This window comes from Dicentrarchus labrax, unplaced genomic scaffold (genome assembly GCF_905237075.1).
Source record: "Dicentrarchus labrax unplaced genomic scaffold, dlabrax2021, whole genome shotgun sequence".
Classification (NCBI taxonomy): domain Eukaryota; kingdom Metazoa; phylum Chordata; class Actinopteri; family Moronidae; genus Dicentrarchus; species Dicentrarchus labrax.
In genome coordinates this window covers 27,366,456-27,393,668 of record NW_026136713.1, presented here as the reverse complement: position 1 = coordinate 27,393,668, position 27,213 = coordinate 27,366,456, and the positions used below count along the sequence as shown (strand labels likewise).

The 27,213-nt window shown below is 41.1% G+C and overlaps 2 protein-coding genes across 3 annotated transcripts in view; one reads left to right on the top strand and one right to left on the bottom strand.

Moving 5' to 3' along the window:
• Nucleotides 1–14,914, top strand: part of ppargc1b (peroxisome proliferator-activated receptor gamma, coactivator 1 beta) — a 92,944-nt gene extending 78,030 nt beyond the window's left edge. The window contains exons 5-12 of the mRNA XM_051419847.1: nucleotides 337–1,378; nucleotides 1,958–2,003; nucleotides 4,146–4,210; nucleotides 4,671–5,331; nucleotides 6,319–6,376; nucleotides 6,723–6,841; nucleotides 7,924–8,048; nucleotides 8,485–14,914. Coding sequence (XP_051275807.1) covers nucleotides 337–1,378; nucleotides 1,958–2,003; nucleotides 4,146–4,210; nucleotides 4,671–5,331; nucleotides 6,319–6,376; nucleotides 6,723–6,841; nucleotides 7,924–8,048; nucleotides 8,485–8,576 — 2,208 coding nt within the window. The 3' untranslated portion in view covers nucleotides 8,577–14,914. The remainder of the gene's footprint in view (nucleotides 1–336; nucleotides 1,379–1,957; nucleotides 2,004–4,145; nucleotides 4,211–4,670; nucleotides 5,332–6,318; nucleotides 6,377–6,722; nucleotides 6,842–7,923; nucleotides 8,049–8,484) is intronic.
• An 8,072-nt stretch (nucleotides 14,915–22,986) lies between these two features.
• The window catches only part of pde6a (phosphodiesterase 6A, cGMP-specific, rod, alpha), a 33,791-nt gene continuing 29,564 nt past the window's right edge, over nucleotides 22,987–27,213 (bottom strand). For both annotated transcript variants that reach the window (XM_051419854.1, XM_051419853.1), the window contains 4 exons: nucleotides 27,099–27,173; nucleotides 24,916–24,999; nucleotides 24,457–24,625; nucleotides 22,987–24,206 (listed from right to left, as the gene is read on the bottom strand). In XM_051419854.1, coding sequence (XP_051275814.1) covers nucleotides 24,163–24,206; nucleotides 24,457–24,625; nucleotides 24,916–24,999; nucleotides 27,099–27,173 — 372 coding nt within the window. In that variant the 3' untranslated portion in view covers nucleotides 22,987–24,162. The remainder of the gene's footprint in view (nucleotides 24,207–24,456; nucleotides 24,626–24,915; nucleotides 25,000–27,098; nucleotides 27,174–27,213) is intronic.

Genomic DNA, 27,213 nt, shown 5'->3' with positions numbered 1-27,213 from the left:
CTTCTGCAGCTGTTCTTGTAGTCTAATCTCCAGTTCACAGACAAGCTTAACAAGATCAGTGCTACAGGTCTATATCTCTGTTTGCCCTCCTCTATTTATCCATTAATTTGGTTTAGTTCAGTGGCTCTTTATTGTCATACCACCAGCATCAGAGGTTGCATTCCCAAACCAGGAAGGAGAAAAAACTGACGATTGAAGATTTTTCTAATAAAACTCATTTCTGTTGATATGTGACTACAATCGAAACATTTTGCAGATGGTTGGCTAAATGTTTTTTCCGTGTAGAGAGCAAACAGTCTGACACTGGTATTCATGTTTGTGTGCCTCTGCCCTCAGAGTGACCTCCCTCAGGAGAGGAAGCCCAGAGCGGTGCGTCCGGCGGGCCGCCTGTGCACCGAGCTCCACCGCCACCTCACCACAGCCCAGGACTCAGAGGACGCCGCGGCCCCAGACACAGAGGAGGACGAAGAGGAAGAAGAGGACGAGGACAGTGAGTCGGAGGAGGATGAAGAGGAGGAAGAGGAGGAGTCTTCCAGCAGCGAGGTGGAGGGTGTGGCAGTTGTGGCCGCCGCCCCCGCTGAGCCAGCCAAGCCTCAGTTCAGCTCAGAGAAAGAACTGCACTCAGTTGTGGAGCTGATTACATACATGCACACCTACTGCCTGCCCACACGCAAGCAGCAGGGCTGGGAGCGCAAGGACCGTGACCTCCAGAGGTCTCGGGCCAGACCCGAAGCCCCCCGCCTGCAGGCTGCCACAAACTCTCACAGCAGAGTTGTCTTGGTGGCTACTCCTGGGACTAGTGGGGGGGCAGGCAACAGTGCCCCAAGGAGGCTTCCCTTTGCAAGGCGGAGGGAGATGAAGGCCAACTCCCTTCTCCGCGAGCTCCTGCAGCAGAGCAGCTCTTTCGATGTGAGCAAGCCTTACAGACTGCACAGCCCTCCCTACTCCCACTCCCACAGTCCCAACAAAGGAGGAGTATCTGCTCCTTCTGCCCTGGCTAAATCAGCCCCAGCCCACTCCCTAAGCTCAACCACCCCGAAACTGGAGCTTGGTAAAGACTTTTCCTCCCCAGATAGGAGAAACTCCTCCTCTGAGGCTCCTCAAAGCCCAGATGAGATTGCAGAGGACGGCGGCTCCTTCTCGGTCCGGCGCTCCCGGCGTCTGGCCTCCTTCCCCAGCCGCTACGCCAAGAGGCTGCGGCCTGGTCGGGCGAGGGAAGGAGAGGGGAAGGACAGGGAGGAGAGGGAGGAGGGACGAGGAGGGGTCAAACTCCTGCCAACCCAAGCAGGAGGGGTAACCACGACGGAGCCAGAGCAGCTGACGTCGGGTGACTGCAACGCCGGTACAACAGAGCCGACCAAACCCTGCTGCCACAGCGGTGAGATGGATAGAAAAGCTTCATTGATACTACAGGCTTTTATTCTCAATTACTAATATCAGATTGTATGTGGATGACTCTAATTGTAATCCATATCTCATATAGACCACTGGAGCTTGGCCCATTGTTTGGCTGTCTTTCTATTCTCGTCTTGTCGTCCTCTGTGCTAACACTGGCTCAGCCAAGCTGCTGTAGCACCGAAATTATGACAGATGTGACAATGTGAATGATCTAGGATTTACTGAATATCTTTGGAGATGTGAGTGTTGTAATGTAAGTCATATATACTGTAGCTCTTATCTCTCACCATTAGATTTAAAACGTAATCCATGAGATCCAGACAGAGTTGAAAAAATGGGACTGCTGATCACGCTGATTATTAAGATCTGAGTCACATAAGGGGTGAGAGAATAGCAGTTCAAACACTCAGTTCCAGTGTGAATGTAGACCGTGGTACAAACACAGCAGAAACACACTTTCATACTTATTCTTAATCAGGGAAAAATCACTGACACACATCTTCTGAGCATGCATGTAATGACACACATGATTGTAACTGGCTTTTTATTGTGATTGCAGAAAAGCGAGCCTGCCTCTGTCTGCCTCTCAACCCCAAATCCACAGGGTGAGTATCTCTATATAAAGTACCTGCTGGGTTTCATCATGCAGTAGTAGCTTGATAAGAGTACTCTAAAACTGTACTGTAACACAACTATCCAGTAGTTCATAACCAGCTGTGTTGTGAGGTGAAAAGTCACCAAGAGTGTTTTTTATTTCTTTCTTTTGAATACTGAGAAAGATTGCAGCACCAAGTGTAAAATAAGGAATTCAATTTAAAGGGTACATCTATATGTGTGATATCTAACTTTGTGATTAGTATCACATGATCCAAAATCACACATTAAAGGGGCATTATTGTTTACTATTAATAAAAAAAAACTTACTTTGAATAACCTTAACTGTTTGCATTAAAGTAAAAAAGCTGCAGAGGCTTCTGCAGAGCAGACAGGTGTAAGGTAAATGTCTCCTGGGAGCTGCTGCAGGGGCAAACGTACGCTTTCATTATAATGAAATGTTAGACCTGGGCCCGCAATGTAAACCACTTCCTAAAATTCATAGTACTGAATATTAGCACTTTACAACCCATGCCAGACGGGTAGAAATATCAAATAGCATCTGCTTGTTATTAAATGACCCCAGCAGAAGTTTGTTTTATTTTCATTTCAGGCTCACTATTGGGTCTGATAAAAGCAGTTAAGTGTATCTTTAATGGAAATGAATGTTATGTAAAGTATCAGTCTCAGTAAATGATTACACTCAAATTTAGCAGCGATGTTGTGATAAAACTTATAAACCTTACAAACAAATACTGTGTTGACCAAGTCCTAGTACTTGTATTTGCTTAAATGCATACCAGTAGAACATGGCTGGGCTCTTTTTCCCCACGTAGAGTCTGATTTAGATGGCAGCTACTGTTCCACATTGCTGAGGAAACACACTGAACATTATGGGAATGTTTTTTTTAGGAGTACTGAGCGAGAGGCAGATTCCATTAAGGAGCAGAGGATTGTTTCAGCTATACTAATCTAATGCTTGTAAACATGCAAATTACTGCGTTAATCACCTTTGCTGCGATTTCTGAAATTCAGCACTAATTGATTTGATCCTATTTGGGGCATTTGTTTCATTGTCTTAATAATATAATCTAATGCTTCACAATCTGGCAGTAGTCCATCATTAATACATTTTCACTTCCAAGTATTAAGTATTTGGTGTGGGGATTTGCAGGGTGGAATAAGCATCTGAAACAAAGATACAACACAATACTTAATGTATACATTTACATTCCGCATCCCATGTGTTTGACAGCGCTTTCTAGACCAGACCAGATCCTAGACGTGTGACCTAAAAAGCTGTGCGGAAGGAACAATATGAACAAAAAAGTTCATGCTTCAAATAGAGCGCCGTGATCCATTTTTTAGTACATATCAGTAAGCATCAGTTTGCAGTCATGTCATTGATAATCTGTATAAGACTGTATAATATTCTGAATGCTAAACCAGGCTCACATTCTACGATTTTATTCCAAGATCCCTAATGAATCAGGACCCCTGGCCGGCTTACTCAGATTTTAATCTATGCCAGACAGTGCCCTCACCGCTCTTACTTTTCTAAATTAACCTCCCATCCAGCCTCAAACCCTGGAACTTCTCCAGCTACAACCGGTCACAAAGCTGAATGTTTTCCTGTATAAACCCCTGGCGTCCGTCCATCCTCTAAATGAATCTGTCTGCTGAAGCGCTCACCAAAAAACAAAAAGTAGAAGGGTTTTTGGGGTTTTTTTTGTTTTTTTTACTGGCTCTCTATGGAGGGTAAGTAATATCCCGCCTGAAGCCAATCCACTCGGCACCGCTCCTGCCTTTCATGGCAACTGGAGAAACAGAAACAGACAGCCAGAAATAGAAAGCAGAAGAAGAATAGGGGAGAGGACAGCGGAGTACGTATGGTTGTTGTGATAAGAAATGAGGAGCGCTGAGAAATGCCAGTACCATTTACAGGGAGAAACATAATTCAGATTCAGCAGACATCAGCTGAAACTGTGCCGTTTTTATTTTAGGGGAAAAAAAGAGCTTCCACTGAGAGCCTTTTAAGGCTCTTATTGGATTCCCGTTAACTTAAAATGCTTGAAAAATATAACCGATTACACAATGACACAGCAGTCTTTAATTTCTCTCTCCTGTCATTTCTGTTGTCTCTTCACCTCCAGAGAGTCCCAGTACAGCACCAAGCCTTTTGAGCAGACACTCAGTGTGGATCTGTGTGGAACGGCAGGTAAACACATCGCATGTTTACGCAGTTGTTTGTTTGGATATACATCGATGTCAACAGGGTGCAAGCTCTTAAGATACAGTCATAAGGAACAGGGATAGTGGGACCAAATCTCATTTTGTTGGGGATCAGAGAAGCAGGAAACTGTGCATCAACACTGTCAGATTTCTCCTACAGCTGGAGATGCTGAAAGTGTCTTAGAGTTAACTGAGAAGATCAATACCACTCTCATATCTGTAGAGGTTAGCTTAGCTTAGCATAAAGACTGGAAACAGGGGGAAGCAGCTAGCCGGGCTCTGTCCAAAGGTAACAACATGTGCACACAGGCACACCAAAGCTCAATGATCAACCTGTATCAACATTTGTACAACACCCAACCTTTAAAACATCACATTATGGTTATACGTGGGGGGTTTCTTGTACCCTGCTTATGTTATGTGGTACCTCTTCTCTCCCCCCTCAGGTCTCACCCCTCCCACCACCCCACCTCACAAACCAGTGGAAGATGAGCTCTTCAAACCGGCAGAGGGAGGAAAGGGTAGTGAAGGTGTAGGTGGTGGCAGCAGTGGCGATGGTGGAGGAGGTGGCAGTGAGTCTGTTCACCCGGCTTCAAACACCAACGCCGTCTCTAAGGGCTCGTCCTGGCTGAGCCGCGCCCACCACCAGCGGAAGCTTCCAGAGCAGACGGAGCTGTACGCCCAGCTGCGGCGCATGGGCCAGGCTGGTGACGGCGACACCCATAGAACCTTTGGCGACCATGACTACTGTGCGCTGAGCGTCGGGGAGAGCCGCAAGCGCAGCGCTGCCATGCTTGGTGCCATGCTGCAGGCGCAGGAAGGGAGCGATGGAGTTAGCACCCTAACAGCCAAAGCAGCCGATGATCAGGTTTCGGATGGAAAGGACAAGGAGAGCAGGGAACGGCTGCTGGTGTCAGACGTCGCCGAACCACTTGAGAAGCAGAGAGTGACGGTGGTGATATCATCAACGCCGCCGTCAGACTGCCAGTTGGCAGCTGCCACACTACCAGCCTCAGAGGAAGAGGCGGAGCGCTCGTCTGCGTCTCGCTCACCCTCGCCCATTCTCAACCTGTGTCCTGACTCCCCCGCCAGCAAGACAGACTCCAGGTGAGACAAAGAGGGGTGTGAAGATATGGGTCAAGGAGATGAGCTGAAATAGGTTTCAAATAGGAACAGAGGAAAGCAAGAATGAGGCGGAGGGAAGGAGACAATAAGAGTAGGACACAGTATGAGAATGAGAGACTGCAAGAGAGAAAGTGAAATTTAAATTCTGCTTTATGAAGGGCATTTTAGACATTTATACACTCTATCCAACTATGACTCTTTGGTGCAGTAGCATATTGTGCCACATACGGCAAACCAACTGCTTCACAACACAGGCTCTACAGTCTGAACCTACTCTACTAAAAGAATGGCTAGAAGTACAGCGTGATGTCTCTGTATAAACAGTATGGCACAATCAGTTGCCAAATTTCTATTGCCCTACATCATATATATATATATATATATATATATATATATATATATATATATATATATATTATAGTAAATCATCACCCAACCCCAGAAACAAGGGTACACAAAGGTGCCGTTCACCTTGTTGCTTTTCAGTTACGCTTAAACAATTTTCCTTGAGATTTGCTGTGTACATAGGGTGGTGCGTTGGACTGTGAAGGGGATGTATTCAGTCACTAATTGGGTTCTGATCTGTAGCATGTAAACAGGAATCAATTATGAGGAATCGTTCTATAAACAACTCATGTAAACATTTTAAGCTAAGACCGTACTGTCTAACTTAGAATAAGGTCAGTACTCATTTCTATTCTTGTAAGTTACAGTTTGATTCGACTGTCTCACACAGAATGAGGTCATATTATTTCTGTATGTAAGAAAATGACAGAGAAAAAGGGTGGGAACGTAAGAGACGGAACAGAGCGAGGCCGTACTGCAGTCAGTGGGAGAGTCTCCTTTTTTTTGCCGCAGTTCACCTGTTTCCTCATGTCTGACATTTCAGTTTCACCTTGTGTCCATTCTTATCTCACTAACTATCCTCTCTCTCTCCCCCTTTCCCTTTTCTTCCTCGTCCTCTTGTAGTGAGAACTCGGAGATCTGTCCCGACGACAAGCAGAGGAACAAAGCCAAGTCTGACGAGGTACAGAGAACATTCCCGCCCTACAGTCTTCTGCATACTGCAATACTTTCTGCCTTAAATTTTAAAAAAGCAACCTCCATCTCAATACCCTTTGAGCTCACTAGCCCAGACTATACAAGTTTGGATATGTAGACACGCGTACACAAACTGACAATATATATTCCTTACATTGTTTACTGCAGCAAGAGATCAGAATAACAGACTGCATGTAAATGAACACGGGGTTTCAAAGTGTTGATTCTCAGGATGCCGTCCTACACTCCTCCTTCCTGCTTCAGTTCCCACGTCTATCGGTATTCTGTGTTGTCCTTTGTCCTGACTGTTGCCATGGTTTCCCTGTTGCCAGGACAACTGCCAGGTGTTTTACATCCACAACCTGCCAGCCAGCGTGACCCAGAACATGCTGAGGAAACGCTTCCAGGTTTTCGGCAAAGCGGAGGACTGCAAAGTCATCATCTGCAACGAGTAAGTGTCCCGATCTAGACTGCTCGAGCTGAGGAGGAGAGATACTGTATGAGAACTTTTCTTTTGCGCTATGGATCACAGTTTATGTGTATGCAAGTTGTACTGACTTTATAATGAGATGGAAGTACTTTAGTAATATAATGTTGCAGTGTCATTAATTCATTCTAGATTGGGATGTTAGTGATTGAAAAACTAAGTCACCGGGCTTGGTAAATGAAATGTAATTAGCAAGTCATCAGAAATGCCTGTCTCAATTTCCCTAAAGTAATCTGGCAACCTGTGGGAAATAGTGTTGGGACACAAACACAACAAAAGATAATGAGAAAATAAGAAGGCCGTATTTTTTCATGGAATGATCCAAATCTTTTTTTAAAGGGTGGGCCACAAACATTTTGAAGTCTTCAGCAGAAGTGAAAATCATAAACTTTGACTATATGTTGACAGAAATATTTTATAATTCACTTCCACGATATATTCTATATCTTTTGCCTGAAATAAAACGTACCTCATGGTAATGACATTGTAATTGTAACGACAACAGCAGCAGTTTTTGAGCCTCTGGTGTTCTTCTTCTGATGCTGAGTCATCATTTTATGTAACTATTTTCAGTTCTACGTCTAAAAAGTTGGGACACTTAAACCTTATCTTGAAATAACCACTGAGAGCTTACCAATGAGACACCTAGTACTGACAGCACTCTCGGTTTTCAACAGTTTCTCATGTTTGTCGCTCCAGGTGCTCAGACTATTGCCCTTGACAGAGGACCTGATCTTGAACTTAATAAGGGTGCCCTCTTTTTGTCCTAGATAATCCCAGACATTTTTCATTTGACTTATTTTGGACATATTCTTAAAATTGACACAGTGCTGAAATACACAGTAAGGGACAGATCAGATCAGTAACAAAGGAGATGTTTTGGGTTACATTTCATACCATTTCAGTGCATTGAATGAAAGGATGGATATGATTGATTCAGCTTTCTCGATCTCTCACGATTCCAGTATGTACCTTCCTCATCTGCAAAAAAGCAAAATGTCATCATCTTAATGCATGTGTCTGTCTCTCTACCTGTCTGGCTGTAGGGAGCGCTGTGGGGTGATAAAGATCCGCCAGCCAGGGGTTCAAAGACACTGGAGAGAACGGGAGACTGTCCAGAATGGACCTGCGGGCCTAAGGAGGCTAACAAGGAAACGCTACATAGATCTTGGTAATGAACACACACACTGACAAAGATATAAGTCGCTATAGTAAACTGGCCCAAAGTACACCAGGCGACTTTGGTGGCCCCTAGTGGCAGCGAAAGCTATTTGTCAATCTCGCAAAATTGGTAGTGCTGGAAGCTTGCTGATGTGGTGATTACTGGCTGATTTTTCTAGTAGTAAGCTAGTTTTTGTTTGTAATAGAGTTGTCAGGTTTGTGGGGACAATGGCCGGTTTTTGTTAAAATTGATCAAAGCTAAACCCACGAGAAAGCACCACGCAAGTTAACTGCACCACCTTTTTAAAAAACCTCCATTTGAAATGAGCTTTACGTTAATTGCTCTAACTAAAGAAAGATTGAGAGGGAATGTTCTCTACAAGGACTTGGAATTTGACTTTGATTTCTTGCATTTGAAAATTACCTTTTTTTTTTCTGTCTTGTAGATGAGGCAGGTCCGGGCCCCGTGAAAAGCAAGTACGATGCACTGGACTTTGACACTCTGCTGAAGGAGGCCCAGAAGTCCCTGCACCGCTGACAGCACAGCACCCGTGACTGCTCAGCCTTAGTAGACTGCAGCAACACCCCTCCGACAACATGGCTCTGCCCTCAGACAGGCCTCTCAGTACCTCCATGCAAGGCAACCTCGCAAAATGTTTACATTTTTACCGTTGGAATAAAGTAACGATAAGGACCTTGTTGTTTTTTAAGTTTCTTTCACCGGAGGATACTGCTTAAAAACGAGGAAGCCACTGGGAGTTCAGAGGAGATTAAAGACAATGGAGGAAACAGGACTTTATACAGCAATGGTACAACATCTACAAACGATAATGATACAGTTCTCTGCTGAACAACAATAACAAAGCTGTCTGTGTTGGTGACATCATCACCCCGCCTTGGAAGAGCGGGCATGAGAGACCTCTGTAGCAAATCCTTGCTATTCCTGCGTTGCGTTGGTCGTCGTGGTGTGTGTGTTTCTGCGTGTGTGTGTTCTTTGTTCTGTTTGTTTTGTAAAAAAAGAAAAAAACCTCCCTCTTTCCGGTCACGGGTGGTGAACCTGCAAGCTATGTTCACCATGAAGTTGTGTGGTTGTGTAACCAGAAAAAAAAAAAAACCCTGCTTTGTTTTAGCGAAAAATTGTGGATGTTATAAATTTTAAAATCTATTGTGTGTGCGTTATGGACAAAGGATATATTAAAAAAAAAACATTTAACGTAATCATTTGATGACTGATAAAGTTTACAAATCTAAAATGAAGAAGAAAAAAATCATGTTTTTTTCTTTTTTGTAATTGTAGTGCTTCCTTGATTTGATCTATGCACTGTAAGGAGGCAAATGTCTCCGCTGTCCTCCACTTCCCCCCTTTTGACTAATCTCTAACTCTGCCATGCTGACTATTTTGGCTTCTGCTACTGGCTGCTGCAGGCTCTGTTTGGTAGGCGTTTTATACATTAAGACCCCAACTTGGTCCCAGGAAAAGTTTCACCTCAAATTTGTTTTTATCCCCTTCGAACTAAAGCATTTATTGGAAGAACTCTCTTAAATGTTGCACAGGTTGTGAACTGGGTTCAAAATATGTTCAAACAAGAAGGGCGTTTTGAGTTTGATTTTATTTGTAAAAAATTCCTGCTGCATGATAAGGTTAAGGTCGTCATTATACGTCATAAGGTTAGGGTTGGGTAAAAACGGGTGGTGTGTCAGAAGTGGATAAAAGATGAAGTCAGGATAAGCATTAGATTATCTATGGAAAAGTAGTAGAACTAATAGTTGAACACCAATGCCGTTCCCCAGAGCTGACACTGACATTTCTTTAAGTAACTGCCAAATGTCCATCCTGGAAATATTTCTTTGTGACGCCATAGTATAGAGGACTAATGTTAATAAAGTTCATTGACGCTCACATGGCTTCAGTCTGTCAATTGTTTCTAAAATACAACAAATTGGGTAGTGCCAAATTTCTTCACAGTGATTCAGAACAGTCTCTCCATTTAGAAAATGGAATGGTCCATTTTTACAAAAATGTTTGGCTTCATTGGTTGATTCCAGGTGATTTTTTTCCACATCAAGAGGGGTCTTGATGTATCTTTGATAGGGTCCCAATGAACATGTGTCTGAAACAAGGCTGCAGCCTAACGACACCCCCCGAATGCCACAGCCAATGCAACAGTTACTGTTTACATTTGGACTGCAGCAAGCAGGACTAAAATGGGGAAATAAAGTTGGTAGCCAATTGGCGCTTTTAGTAATGAACTCAGTATGAATTCATCCCATCCACACTTTGTCCTGACCATCCCAGTCCAATCTTCTCATTATAGGACAGTACTGTAAATGGAACTATTTGGAGTGTCCAGGAATCCATTTTTCCTGCTGGCATTAGTGCTTGATGTTTGGTTAGCTTGACATTGGTTTCAGAGTACAAAGGAGAACAAGACCAATTTGCTTTTCATAGTCCATCCATGGAATATTGCCATTGCAAGTAGACGAATCTGCCGGTTCAAATGGAATGTATTCAAGAAACTGAATGTAATCACCGTGTTTTCCCCATTTTTGCTTGCCCAAAGATTGTGGAGCTTTTTGGTGCTTTAAAAAGGTAGACTTGCTTAGTTATCCGGTTGACTACCTGCGACTGACTCTGGCTTGTAGTGCAGTCTGGGTAGCGCCTAATTTATGCCTGACACAGCCAGTAGCACCCGCCGTGAAAAGGGAGAGAGCCTCCAAGTCTGCCAATCCGGTGGCACCACATCGCCACCTACAACACAGCCAGGGAACGAGCGAGGGATGGGCTTGAAAGTAACGAAAAGTTTCGGACGAGAATCCAATTTCTCGTTTCGGAGGTACTGTATCAGCTGAGCATCTCTACCTCACATCCATTTATCCCCGCTCCCCCTGTCCTTTTATTTTCTTGTTCTACTGGATGCTCTCCCCCTCCTCTTTTATAAGTTTCACACTCTTTGTTTTGTTTTTTTGTCAGAAATGCTCTCTCTGTAAGGGTTTCCCCAACTGATGGGTGGTTATGGGTCGTTTTGGGGTTTGTGTTGCTTTTTTATGACTCCTACCACTAAGCCCCTTGTGACGGGAATAATCTCTCTCTTTCTCTAACTCTTTTCTTCGCTTGCCTCATAACGGTTTTTAGCGTGTCCGTTTCTTGGAGTCTCGACCTTGTGTCCTTGTGTAACTGAGTGTTTTGTCTTTGTCTCGTGTTTGAGTCGGACACTGCTGACGCTTGCAGGTCAGTTAGGAGGGGACGGGAGGGGTTGAACAGTGGCTTAGTGGTTGGTTGGGTCCTTGATGGCGCATGGAGGGGAAGATTCCCAGTCTTCTCCCCCTGCCCTCATTTACTTGTTTTCTTCAGGGACACGCCATCCCTACTGACTTCCCTGTTCCTCCTCTTCTTGCCCAGGAATTTCAATAAAACGCAGCCCGATTTTTTTCTCTAACTTTAACTCAAATCACTTTCTGTCTCTCGGTGGGTTCAAGGCCTTGTTTCCAGGTCTTCCCGAATCCTTGGTAAACTCCCTGCTTTTTAACAGATAATCCCTCTCTACCCATCTTCTTCCTTGTCCTTTCTCTATCTAATCAACTCCTTGGTAACACACACAAAAAATTGAATGTTTACATTACTCGATTCTCCTTTGACTTTATTAGGAACGCACACTAAGTACAAAGGCGCCTTATTCAGTGTTAAAAAATAACAGCAAGTTAAGTGGCCTCGAGAGATGCACCTTCTCCAGGCTCACTGATGTCCAAAACTAACAAAAACAATTTAGTGCTATACATACTGATTGAGAAACAAGGTGTAAACTTTTAAAATGGGAAAAAAATCACAAACTTTAACTAAACTAATCGCAAACAACTGAATGAGTATTTGTGCTTAGTATGTATACTACTAAAAAGTGAGAGAATGTGCTGGTTTACATATTAAAAAAAGAAAATATAATATATGAATATAAAATGTGTATATAGCACTATGCCTCGTTGTAAACATAAAATGTATTGTGTGTTCTTTTTTAAAGGTGGCGGGTCACAGTTGATTGCTAATCAAACAGGAGATGGTCAGGTCGGTTTTGCTCCATTGAGTTCATGTTTGTTCAGTACAGGGAGGAAATTAAGGGAAAAAAATTAAGTTGAAATGACTTCACACAAAGTCCAACACTGTTGTAAACGAAAGACAAAAAAGATACAAGTATCCCTTTAGACTATCACACTAGAAGGTTCTATTTCTTTGCTGTTTATGAAATGAGTAAATATTTTTTAATGTTTTTGTTTCTGTTTTTTTAAAAAGCAATTTGAAATGCAATACATAATAATCTTATCTTTAAGACAGCCTTTCCGAAAAACTGAGGTAATAATGTACAGTGTATGGTTGGTTGTTGAACTACAACACAGGCAATCTTTGAGCAGCGGATTCAATAGGCTACTGTACTGTATGTAGACTGCTGTTAAACACAAAAAAAAAATCATAAAAACAAACTACAGAAAGAATGTGGTCAGTTGTGTCGTAAACACATAACACGTATACAAAACAAATTGTACTAATATACTCTTGCACAAATAACGTCCCAAGTAGAGAAATATCTTCACAATATTTTCTTCTCATTGAAAGGAAGCTGTTGTAACTATGTTATTACCACATTCGATGGTGCACAGGTTGGTTCAAATCTGAGTTGCATTGAACACTCACTTGTATTACGGTAACAGCTAATAACTATACATATACGACTCTGGTAAAGGAATGTGGGAGGGAGGCAAAGAAGAAAAAAAATACAGTTGTCGCTGGTTTGACCCAGTTAAAGTTTCAGACTAGTTGATACAGATGCTTCGCACTGTAAAAATCCCAGTTTCACTGCTGCACCTTTACTTCATCCCAAAAAGGAAGCATTTGGATTAAATCAATTACAATCAAATGCAAGTTACAGAACGGTATAATGGTACAACTAGCTTAGAGTTTTGTGTTTGTAAAATAATGCAATACTTAAGCAGGATAGATGCAAAATAAAGCACGAAGGCAGCCTATCAAATTTGTGAATTTCGAAAAAGAAGAGGGTGTATGTTTCTTTACTACCTGAGGGGATGTGACAGGCAAGAACGGGTTGGAGATCAATGGTGTGAATGGGAGCCTTCAAACCTGTGTGGAAAATGTTTAGTTTTTCTTACTGATGACCAAACTGTTACCTTAAAAACACTTTTAGTAAGCAAATGTTAACTTTTTGCTGACCTAAACTATCTGTTTGGCCTTTTCGTGGAGGAAGAGCGTACACAGCTTCTACATGCAATCCAAAATTCAGACTTCCACTGACTCGAGGAAATGTGAGTGCGCAGTATGTGGTGGGATTTCTACAGTGGCTGCTGCTGTGCCTGTGAGGGTTCCTCCATTGTTATAGAGGTTATTGACATCAAAACAACCCAATTTTTCATCCTGGCAAGCCTTAAAAATCAATCGGGGAGGGGGGGAACGAAGCTACCACTAGCTTTTATTATTACTGTCTGAACTCCTTTCCAATCCAATGTGGTTTATTATTAAATAATTACTGACGTAATTAAAACTTTTTTCAATAGCCATATTATAAAAAGGTATATACATATATATGAATATATATTTGTGTGTTTGTGTAGATATCTAGATGATTATATACTTTCTTATAGAAAACTTTGATGTTGACCATTCTCCTCAGTGTTTTGAGAACAAGTTGACACATCTCAACATAATACCGCTGTCCACTTGGTCTAGGTCCTAGGTCGATGGACAACGAATCCAAATAATAAAAAAAGTTAGAAAAAAAAAACCTTCCAAAGGGAATTACCCTCGTCAGAATGCAATACCTTTCTTTCCACTCTTCATTTCAAAAGAATGGAAAATGGCAAGAAAACCATAAAACTTGATAGGCAAGTTGACCAAAAAATGTAATTTCAACAATAAAGAGCGTGGCTCGTGTAAAATGTGACATTTTCGACGGCCACGTCAGATTAAGTTTTATAGATGTGATGTTTCCAATGCCATGGCCCACTAAAACACTTCATTGTTTTTCTTTGTCACTTACTGTTTCTTAAGTTCAGAAAACAATGTATCTGTCAGCTAGCTGCACCATCAAATTAGCCCCTACCAGGACAGGAGTGCTTGCAATACCGGCCTGATTCTGGATTCCACTTCCGTCTTTGATCTGCAAATGTGTCACATTTCAACATCAAAAGTTGTACAATACACATAAAATAATGGGTAAACCGTCAAACTTGATGGCAACAGTGATGTCAAATAGGCACCAAGTAGGGACTGCAAACTGTCAAAATCTGCTAAATGTGAGTGGGTGTTTTTTTTGGTGGAGGAAAATATTTTGACATAAAAGGGCATACATTGTTTTTGTGGTTTTTCATTACTATTGATTTTATTGTCTATTTACATCTAATAACTATCAAATTCACATAAAGGATTTTTTTCTTTTTTAACTTAGTTTTTGGTAAAAACAAAAAAGGTAAATACTGCTAGTGAGATTTTATATTTTTACATATGTTGGTTTTATTTTGTTTCTTCTTTTTTTTTTATTTATACGCCACTTAGTTCGGATGTCTTCAAATGGTGTTATTTTCTCCGTTTTTGTGTGATTTCATATGTCTTGAGAATGTGGAGACAAAGGCATTTCAGTATTTTTGAATTGTTAAAATCTAGTTTCATAGAAGCGGAAGTATCTGATGTTATAAATTATATTTTAATTCATGTAAATAGTTTAAAACAGAAGACTATGGCTTCCTTTTAAACTGAATACATTTCTCTTCAGAGATTGTTTACATTATGAAACTGTAGAGATGTGCTCCTCATATACTGTATAAAAGTACATATATTCATTGATTTGCCTCCAAAAAATAAAATCCTAATGAACAGCATCCTCTCAGTTCTTATGGTGATTTCTTTTTTCACTGTTGGCTGTATTTACGGTGTTTCATTCAAAATATGACTTTTAACATATCTTCTCTGAATTATCTGGAGGAAGTTGGGTCTAGCAAATTTAATTTAGTCAGTTCAAAACATAAGAGTGGTGCAATTTGGTGTCATTTTTGTTATTCTAAACAAATCCCTTGAAAAGCCCAAAACCAACAATGCACCTTTCAATACGCTCCATGTTCTGTCTGGCCCACTCGTTTCTACTGAAGATGTAAATCTTTAAAATTGGGTAGCAAGATGGATATTGTAGTTTTTAGCAAACATTTAGCAGAACTAAATCAACAACAAATGTGGAAATACTTTGTGTATCTATGGTACAGTAGGAGCTCATTTGTGTTTTGGGATGGAGCTCACAATGGAGTTCTATGGCACAGAGGCTTAGCACACACACAGTACTTAGTATCAGTTCATTGTTGGTTTGACTCTTTTCATGGGATTTGTTGACAATAAGAAAAATAGGACATTTTTGGTTGTGTCGAAAATACTTTTTTAATCTATCAAAAGGCATCCAGTCTTCTCTTTACACAACATGACTCGTCTGTGGAATTCTGTCGTGATTTGACTGTGATCAAACTTGCCCTGTGGGTGGTGACGTCCTCAGTGTACTTGTACCCTGCATGACTAACTTTTGCTCTGGCCCTAGAAAAGTGCACTATATGATTATAGGATTTTTGTTAAATTCTCCACTCCAAATAGTGGTTAAGACACACCTCCAGGAGAAAAACACTTTTTAAAATGGGAAATCTTTAACTTCAGAGTTCAAATGTTATCAATTGGACTTTAACAGGGTTCCTACAAATTCCTTACTTTCTGAACTAAATTTTCCTGACTTGTCTTAAGATGTTTTTAGACCATATTTGACTTCTGAGTACAAATAGCTTGATGCTTTTTATGCCATTATGTTGCTAAATCATTTCCAGAAGATCATAGCTAGGTACTAGCTCGTACAAATCAGCTTTCTTTCCCCAATTGGATCCTTATCCAGCCAGACTTTATATTTGTGATTGTCAGGCCAGTCCTCGGAAAACTTGCATTACCCACTGTGACCGTTCACACTCCTACGCAGCTGGACGATGTTCCACAGTCAAATATCTCCACCTAAAGAGGAAGAAAACTAACCGGAGATCCCTACTCGTATTGTTTTCCCTCAACAAATTGAATTTAAAAAATCACATAATTACATTTTCGTGGCATCTGTGCAGCTTTGTTCATTCACTGTGTCCATGGAAACAACGATGAACACAGCCATAAAGGTTTCCTTTTGATAACTACATCACTGCAGACAAGCATAATATCTGATTACTACTATTAGTATGATCAATTTATTTGTACAATTTCTGAATTGTCTAAAAACAAATATTTTTTCATACTTATCCTAATCTGGAAAATACAAAAATCACATTCCATACTTTTCCATACTCCATACTACACAGGGTTCCTGTGTTTCTAAATATAATTAAATACATTTCTCCCGTTATTACCTGTTGGAATATTAGTTTTTAAAGTAAAAGTTAAAATCTTTCATGACTGTACAAATATTAAAACACTTGCATTTGCTCTTTTATTATGTGTATAAGATAATGGTTGTATAAGGTTTCTCTGTTGTGTGCTGATGCAATAAACCATCTCTCTCAGTAGTATTAGCAACAAACAAACTTCATCTTTAGACATACAGTTTGAATATTATCAAACCTTACGCCTGTATGAGTGTTTGTATACAGACAAGTGTTAGCATCCATACACAAGACTGCATGTATTGTGTGGCTGCTGTGATCAGTCTATCCATGCTGTGGAGAGGTTGAGCTTCATAAGCGGTACACTCACAGACACTCCCTCTTTCCAGTCTTCCCCTGGTTAAACAGCGTCCTATTAACAGGCCGCTGGCAATTTTCCGCCTGGCTAAACTGTGCTTCACATGTCAGTGACTGCACTGATGATGTCTGTGTGCAGGACATCACTATACCAGCACTGCTGTACTGATGGTCTCTGGTCTCCTGTCACTCCCACACCAGCAAAAACACATGGTAACATTTATGTTTCACAAAGCCCCAAGGATACGAGGGACGAGGAAAATGTACCAGGCCGAATATATATACATTTATTATTCAGTGATAGCGGCTGTGTTCTCTTTTTCAGCTATGTCAACTGTAGCAGTGTGTACTATGCTGCCAGATCATGCAAAAACATAGAGCTGCAAAGCTATACCTTTCAGTGTTGATTCCCAGTTGGTTTGGCACTACAAGTAACCACTTAAACAATACACAAAGCTGTTTGATTCAAGACACTAAGCCTTCTGCATGGCTTCTTGAATCTGAAATGTCATTCTTGTGGTCACTACCCACAGCTCATGACCATAGAGAGAGTTGGAACATAGACAAACTCACAATCAGGCTCCAGCTTTCACCCTTTCACAGTGACTGTCTGGTACACAATGCGATCTTATTCAGAAAGCTTACCCTCAACTGGGAACACGACTCTAATCTGGAGGGGGCATTGCACTGTACCATGGACAATGGCTCTCATTCCAACCACTTCACATTTTGCCTACACGTTGCAGACTTGGGGTCACAGTCCAGTAAAGCCAGCACAACTACATCATTTGTAAAAAGCAGACAACCCTGAGATCATCGAAGCGTAGACCCTTCTTGGCTTAGATGATACAGATTCCTTTCATGACTACCACAAACAGAATTGGTGACAAGGAACAGCCTCAGCAGAGTCCACGGCTCTACAAACCTGCTTGACTCACTTTGGAGAACATAAAATAGTTCTCACTTGCTGTAATAAATCAACCAAATGGCTCGTAGCTACACAACCAACAATCTATATGCCCACGGTATCTCTAAGAGAACCATTCTACTAATGAGGCCAGACTTAGATCAATAAAACATCATTTAGCTCAACAGCACCTCCTACAACTACAGCCTCCAAAATAACCAGAAAGTGGAATCAGCGCTTTGCTCAAACAGCTCCAACAAAAACCCAACATCATAACCTTCATGAGGGTAAGATATATTGGAAAGCTGTTGTATAAGACTGAATTAGTTTCAGCTAGGTGTCCCTCATAAACTTCCAACTGAGTATTAACATTATAAACTTCCAACTCCAGTAATTCATGTATGACTGAAGTGACTTTACTTTGGTTGATAGAGCCATTTGTAAAGCATGAACCTTTTCTTTTTTTGACTGTGATTAATTGTACAGCCCAAAGCCAGAGGAGAAAGCAGACGATTAGAAATCATCCTGTCAGCCATTTCCTGCCCTGCTGTCCTCTGTTTGGTTGTTTCTGTGGGGCAGTCGTGACTGCAGCAAACAGAGCTGCTCTGCAGTGCAGTGCCGAGTTATTAGACACACACTGTCGTCCCCATGAGCCTCTGCTCAACTCTGACAGGGACACCAGGACAAGACACCACTATCAACCTTATGACTTCTTTTAGTCAGCCATGTTGAGACTCTGTGAATGATGTTCCTTCATCCGTTCTATACAGCCTGTCTGGGGCGATGTGATTGGGCTACATTGGTTCGCTTACTTTTTCCTCCTTCCTTCTTTCATTTGTCAAGCAAAATTTAAAAAATATTAGTTCAGTTAGATTTTTTTCTAAGTAAAGCTGGGCACTGTGATTGATCATTATTCTTGTACTTTGTGTTAACATACTACACATTTATTCTTTCTTTCTGTACGACCAGAACCTGCAACCTTTATGCTGCCATTGTATGGATCATTTGACTGGTCCCACCCATAAATTCTGCCCATAATTCAAGTTCATTCAAACAAGACACCAGCATCCTCAACAATGTTGGCAAAAAGAGAGAAAGGCAGCAGTAGTTTGTGCAATTGAACAGAGAGTAAGAAAAAGGAAAGATATGGAGCGGCATATAGCTGAAGACGCAGACAATATGGTCTGTTTTACATCACAACTCAGTCTCACTCAAGGTTACAGTTTCGTCCCATATAAAATGCTACACTGCTAATGCTAATATTAAAACAAGCTCACTACAGTTTATAACAGATCACTGTACAGCAGCATCATGGGAACTGTGGATCTGCTCAGACCGCAAACAGCCGACTGAAATTTGGGACATACCAGAAATCCAACAGATCGTCCTAGAACCAGATTGTTCAGCATAGTCATCAGGCATTGTGAGTGCCCATCGGGACTACATGTCAAATGACCACCTATTTGGCAGAAACTTTTTTTTTTAATTAGCCAGGGGCGTATTAGTCAATACAGTGCATTTACACTGATTGGCCGATGATCAATATTGCCAGAATGACATCCATCCATCCAACCCCTCCTTCCTACATAGACTGTCACTCCTTAGACTGCTTTGCCAATAATCATGTATTTTTCTAGTCTAGGTGCAGCACAACATGACACTGACAGTATCAGCTAGTAAATCGGCTGCTCTATTACACGCTTTGGCATGAGACTGGGCTGGGTAGTGAGGATGACGACAGCTTTTGTTTTACATTTCTTAAAGAGAATGTTGTGTCTCACAGTTTCCAAAATTAGACATAGAGTACATCAATTATAGGAGGGAAGCAACATTTACAGATTAACACGAGGCGAAATGTGCATAAAAACATTTTAATTGCTGTTTCCTTTGTTTGTGTTTACATCTGCAGTGCATTTTGTGGTTATTCATTCTGCACATTGCAATAAATGAGAAATTAGGTTTTCAGTGAGTGTTGTCTCTCGGGACGCCAACTGAGCTCAGACAGGACACATGACAGTGCAGAAAGCACTATCAGGTCAAAGGTCACCTCGTGGAACACGCTGATGACTTAAATACAGTGGAAGCTGACCCTTTTTGACACACACATCCACTAAATGATGACATGCAATTTTAATTTCAATTCAATTCAATTTTATTTGTATAGCGCCAATTCATAACAGAAGTTATCTCAGGACACTTTTCACATAGAGCAGGCCCAGACCGAACTCCTTAGACGGCGGCAAGGAAAAACTGCCTTTAAAGAGGCAGAAACCTGTATTTTGAGGTTATTGATTGTTGCATTAATGCATGTTTCAATTTTACCGTTGGATGTTGTTGGTTTGCTAGATTGGCATTTATCCTGGCTTAAATTAAATACTATAATATTCTTTATTCAGTAACATTTATTTCATGGCTATAAATTATATTAGCCCCAAAACATCCCCTGACACCTCAGGGGATTTTGACCCTGAGATGGAGAACAACTGCTTCACAGTCCAGCAGTACGGAACAGATTCAGGCAAATATATCAGTGTTTCAGTTTGTGATACAGTTGCTTTCTGCACAGATCCTGCATATTGTGCGAGACGTTGGATAAGCCTCTTAACTGTCCTCATGAGACATGTTGATCCAAGAAGCCACATCACACCTGCTGCGACTGAAATGATTTGGTATGGTTTGGGGCATGTATTGAAGAAAGGTGAGAAAAGGCGTGATTAAAAAGGTCACATCAGTGTGTCCTCAGATCTCTCAGTTATTCCATTACTTCAATATCTTTTTGTCTTTGAAAACTGAGAAATCCAACTATCGCCGCACTTATTTCACACTGATCTTGGTGCTTTGCTTCCACAGGTCACAGGAGTAAGACTCATCCAATTGTTGTCCTAGAATTTTATTAACTATGATTTTGACAATCAATTAACCTTTTTATTGATTTGATTTTTTATAGAAATGCCACACAATTTTTAAATATGGCTAAAAAAACTCATCAGTTTCATCCCTGGGTATGCCAGTGCTGCATCTCTGACACTGCACACTCATCACTACCTGAAACCCATGTCCTACTGTCAGAATTTGAGGTCATCAGGTGATCAGGGCATCGGCTAAAACGCTACCATATAAATAAGTGTGCGTCATAAAATGCTGACGAATGCATTTGCTGGGGGCAAAGAAAGCCTGCGCAAACTAGTCAAGTGACTTCCTCTGCTTAGAAACTGCAGCCAACCCATGCATAGTGGTCCTATAAATAGTCCTGCATTGCTCCCTCGGCTGTGGCTTGCAGGCTGGCAGCTCTGCAGTCACGACTGCCCCCGATCGCTGCTAGAATGAGGCTAAAGCTCCCTTCCGAGCAGGCTCACTGCTTGTACTGCAGCTGCTGCTCTCCCCCCTCTCCCTCTCTCTCTCTCTCTCTCTGCAGTCACGGGTTATCCCTGCGTCAGAGCCAAGCTTTGCAAGCTCCGCTGATCATCACAACCATATACGGCAATCCTTTGAGCTCCCAGCATGCCTTTACGTCATGGGGACTTACGTCATACACCAGTGACGACACACACTTAGCTTATGTATCCATGCTATTATTATATTACTACAGCGTGTGAGGGAGGCAGAGAAAGGCGATGATGAATTTAGCTCATGTCCTGCCCCCTGTTGATGCTCCAGTGGCGATCAGTTTTCATTATCCCACTCTGGCTTCATGTTGTGTTTTGTAACAGCATTATGTATGGCTCTAGGTGGGGAAATTAACTAATGTGTACAAACACGAATGCATTCAAATGGATAGTGCAGCTGGCAGATATGTATATCTTGTCAGCTGTTGTGTAAGTCGTCTTTTATGCATGTTTCCGTTTCCTGCAGCAACCCTGCATTAGTGCTGCAGATTATTCTCTCCCATCCACAGAAATATCTTTTACTCTCACACAGCCAGTTTCCAGTATTTTACATGTTGAACATGGAAAAACGTACTGTACTTTACTGTAAACCTCCACAGCTGCGACTTGCATCGGTTAGTGAAAAACCCACAACAAACGTTTTTCCATGTTTGCTTTGAATTTGAACATGCGTTTACCATAAAGATGTTGCTGTTGTTGTGCTGGGGCTGGGTTGTGAGTGGTGTCAGGATTTTCTTTTCCCTAGAATTGTCCAGATAGTGTGCCCTTACTTTGTCCTCGGGGTGATCTGTTCTCAGTAAGCAAGGATTTGGTCATTTGCAGGTCAAAAGATGTCTAAGCCTCTAGAATTAAACTGAGCTAAATGTGGTTAGAAGGTTTTGCATACCGCAGACATGTAAGTTACAACAACATTTAGCCAGCAAGACACAGGTCCAACACATTACTCGTTACTACTGAAATATAGGAATTACAATGCTGTCACAACAACAGTTATATGTAACCTAGACTACTGAAAACCATTTGCTTTTGAAAAGAATTAAACAGTTTTAACTTCAGTCTCTTTTGTAAATCAGAGATTTCTGGGTTGTGTTGTTCAAGCACAATCATTGGGACAAGATACTCAATAAATAGAACAATTTAAAGCTTGACAACCGTCTTGTAGAATCATTAAACATTAGTGGTTTGGGATAAAAAGATTTAGAATTTTGTCATTTCTGTTCCCTGGCTTGAATTGGATGCAAAGACACACTACCAGTGAGGATACCTACTTTTGGGAAAATAAGTTTTTGCACAACACTTAGCCAGCTCCTGCACACCGCTGTCAGTCAAATGCTTACTGGGTTGTAAATGCTCATGGTTGAAAAGAGTGCAAAACCTTTCCAAACAGATTCTCTCGGGAATGAAAGTGCAGTGAGAGTTCAACAAACATGCAGGAAAAGTGTAACAAGCAGGTGTCTTGGAAATTAAATTCCGACAGAAGAGCATTCAAATATGCTGTCTATGTAAAAACACATCATACATACACCGATATGAGTGTTTAATGCTGAAATACACACATTTCATAACCGCTCATCGCAAGATCACTGAAACAGTTGAACAGCCATGGGAAAGGCTGATCATATTGTATATATATATATATATATATTGCTATTGATCATACTATTATATAGTATATATGTAATATATGTCAAATATGTTTGTTTTCCATTCAGAGCAATGAAACTACTCAGAAATTGATGTTGATGCACTGGGCGTCCACACACAGTGAGCGGTGGTATATTTAGATACTTCTCTCATGACATGTGCTTACATACTGTACACACACACACACACACACACACACACACACACACACACACACACACACACACACACACACCAAGCTCAGTAAAAACACAGACACAAAGTAATTGAAGTAATTCAGTAAGAAAATAGCAATAATCTTTACTAATCTCAGCAAAGTGACTTATAAGCACTGTCACATTTCCTCATCACCAACTACAGTAAAAGTAATACATGCTGTGTGTTGAGAGAGAAATGAGTCTACAGAAAGACAATTTTGCATATAATAATTTGTTAGTATGGACAAGCTTATAACAGATTTCAATTTACAGTATCGAGTCAAACCAATAGTGCAGAGCAGAAAATGAGCTCTCAGTGACGGACCAATAACAGAACAACACGTACATCTATCTTACAAGCTAAGTTCTGTTTCTTTTCATGCTCATTATACATTCTGACTTCTTGACAGCATACAGACAAACAAGCTGAGACTAATGTGTCAACACAGTGAATGTCACAAGACCTGAGCCAAAAATACAAAATAACTGTTGACATTTGATTCACAGACAGTGTTGATATGCCCTGTTTCACTCTCCGTTAATATTACTGCATCATAAAGGATCAACATCTACAAAATACACAGGATATTATGCAAAATCCCTTAAAACACCAAAACGCCTGACAATCTGAGCTATGAATTGTTGATTGTCTTAGACCTTCTTTTGCTACTATCTAAATCTTTTTGACATCTTTTGTCTTCAACCTTTTCAATCAAGGGTTCATGAAAGCCACATCCTCAGACTGCAGATGTTTTCAGCTTCTACATTTTGCACATTTTGTCCGGTTTTGACCAACCAGAGGTTTTTGCAAAACTAAACATTTTTTGATGTGGAAATTTGGATTAGATGTAGACCAGCCACCATCCCAGATTAAATGGACTCGTTTCATGTTTTAGCCCATTAGCTACTACATTTGGTTGCTGGTTTCAGTTAGGGCTAGCAGCCAGCACTGTTATAATCAATTTAAAGCAATGTGCACGGTAAAGCTGAATAAATAGTGTTTTTTGAAATAATTTTTTTCTTTCTTGATTTTCAACATATGACATATAACATATGCTGGTGCAAGAAGCAGTGCAGAAGGAAAGCAGTAGAGGAAAGCGTCGAAGGGACAAAATATCAATAAATACAGCCATAGGAGACATCTGTAAAGTGTTTTGAAGTTTACTGTATAATACATTATTTTTGAGGAAACCCAGTGCTGGACCACATCCATGTAGCAAGCAAGCTGGTACTGTTGTAGCATCTCTAGCTGAGAATGCAAGTCTTTGATTGTGACTGGGCTGCACTCGCTGCAGGAGGAAGGAAGGAAGGAAGGAAGGAAGGAAGGAAGGAAGGAAGGAAGACAGAAAACAAGGAGTTATTTTTTTTATTTAAAGTGAAAAATTAATTCAAACATTTTTCAGTTTCTACACCGGTATGTGTGTATTTGTGTGTTATTATGGTTACCAAGCAGCAGTTTTACCATACATTTGACACTCACATGAAATTGAGACAGTAATGCATTTTCTGTGAGTGTTCACGCGTGTGAGAGCCTCCTACCTTGTTTGGCCCCCCCAGTTTTCTGTGCTTCCTCCTCCTTGGCTTTCTTGGCCTCCTCGAGGGCAGCCAGTTTGGCCTCATGCTCCTCCTTCAGGGCATTCCACTCCTTCCTGTTATTCAGCAGGCGGTCCAGCATGGGGGTGATCTCCACATGGAAACGACTGAACTCCTGGGACAAATTAAATCACATCAAATCAATACTGCTTTGTTAGATCCAAAGTGTTAACATTTATAAAATCAAATAAATATAACACAAACGAATGAGTGTGGACAATGTCGATTATGGTAATCCAGTTGCACACCTGAAATAAAGTTACTCAGTAATGTTACTCATGTGGTCTTGAGAGAAAACGTCAGACCTGCATGTAAATGTACCCACAGTTTAGCCAGCTATGTTTAGTAGGTTAAAGGGACTCAGTAGTGAATGTTTCTGTGTGTTTGTGAGGTGTGATGTCTGACCTTGTACACAAAAGCGCAAACGAAATCGATGAAACCACACTGCAGCTTCGGCAGATCAGCTGCTTTGTTTCTGTCCATCATAGGCTGGAGGAGAGAGAGAAACGTGTTTAAAATATTCACATACACTGATCAACCTTTCTGCTAAGCATCTAGATGCTTCTATACTCTGATTAAATATCGTATCGATACCACCAAGGAGTCTATTTTAATGCAATCTCTATGAACAGATATCTGCATTTGAATGCAGAATCTGTAGGCAAGGGACCAAGATTTTGATAGTGGAAGCATTCTGGTTTCCGTTTTGTAGTCCGAGTAGTTTCACTTTGTCGGCTTTCATTTTTCTGTTTATTCGTCTCTCAACTCGAAGCTACATTCTCTCATCTCAGGTTGCTAACTGGACTGTAAACTATGACAGGCGCACCACAGAGGAAGTTTTGGTCCAGATACCTACTGGTTACATTGCCCTGAAACACTGGCCATTGCCGCCAGAGGCTAAATTGTCATCAATTCCCGATAGGTAGTGATATTGGTACAGAAGAAATTCCAATGTCAGAAACATCCAATCGGAACCCAAATAGTCTCCTTTAAAGCAGAAGAAGAGGGCTCTAGTTCCTCAGTGTGACCTTTGCGAGTGTAAATAAAGTCTGATGAACATGCAAGGTTTGATTAGATCCCCATTAGCAGCCACATCTAAAATGTACCTGGTGCACCTGGTAGCACACTGGACTGTAAAAACCTGGCAGAGAAAGTTCATGCTGGCTATAATTGCTGGCAAAATTGCCCACCTACATTTCCTGACAAAATTGTTCAAGTGTCACAGCCTCTGCAAAGTCTTTTTTTTTTCTTGTCAGACCACAGTGAGTCACAAAATCGACTGCTGGGAAAATACAAACTGATCAAAATGAAAACTTTTCCCCGCTGACACAGATGCTATTAAATTCAGAGCACTGCGAGGTGAGAGAGTGTGGGATGGTGCTTCTCGCACTTCAAGTGTCTCAAGGACACGAGGGAATGAAACAGAGCGAGGAGAGAAAGACACAGGGGCAGAATGGAGGAGAGAGAGCCAGGGGAGGGTATGGTCGGCTGGGTTAGGGCCACAGTGCCCGCTCTTTCTGTATCAGTGCTCCACATAATGGGCTGTACATCGCCAACACCGCCGCCATGGGGAACTAAATCTGTCTTTTCATTTTGTCTTCCGACTGCGTTTCTGTCTCTTGTTCTCTCTCATCGTGTCCTTCCTACTCTCAATCCTAAATTAAAGCCCCAAGGAGAGCCTTGTCCTGCCTTAATTCCCATGATTCCTGTCCACCCACCAAATCTTCTTTCTTCTCCTCTCAAACTCTAGCTTACTGGCACAAACTGATTTAAAATAAAAAAAACTGGAAAGCAGTGAAATACACATTACACAGAAAAGCCCAGGCACACAAAACTACAATTCAAATTAATTAAAAAGATTAATCAGACATCTGCTTTGCATCATAAACAGTTTAACTTTGCATCATAAACAGGTTCAAACTATAGGATGACATGATTAACATGTTTGTTAAGATTATAGTTATAAAAGAGGAAAAAAAAGATCTAATGATAAAGGGTCCAACAAGCCTGAGGCTCATTTGAAAGACCAGATAGTCCTAAAGCTCTGCACTTCAGGACTGTAACTTGTTAACTCTAACTCTATGGTGAACCAGACTCCTGAAAGGTTTGTATAGCATATAGTGTCAAAGGTCCATCTACAAGTTTTTTAAAAAGAAGTAACCATGGCCGAATCCCAATATAATAGGCCTCGTGTGGATAGTTTCTAAAAAAAAAAAAATCTTAAAAAGCATTTAGACAGGATCAGAAGAAGACATTTCAACATCTTGATTATGTTCTACACAGTGGACATTTCACAGGAAACAAATATATTCAATAAATATGCAATTAGTAAAATTAGTGATAGAACCAGATAAGACTGATGAGGTCAAATTGTCCTCAGATTTTAGCAAACACATACTGCCATAACCAATCTAGTAATAATGATCAGTAATAATAATTATGTTTTGCTTTATTGACTCTTGAAGGGAAATCCTCTTTTCTGAGGTCAGAGATCAACTATTAATAGAACCGCAGCACAGTTCCAGTCCTCTAAACCTTCTTTTTAGCATCTCTTTCTCTCTCAAGCACCACTCTCTCTGTGTCCTTACAATGGGTTGTTGCTCCAGGACTGTTCTCTCCAGGTCTCCCTGCTCCCAGAACTCTGCAGCTACAGACAGCGCCACCTAGAGGGTGAGACAAAAAGTTTTGAGATGTCAGTCAATA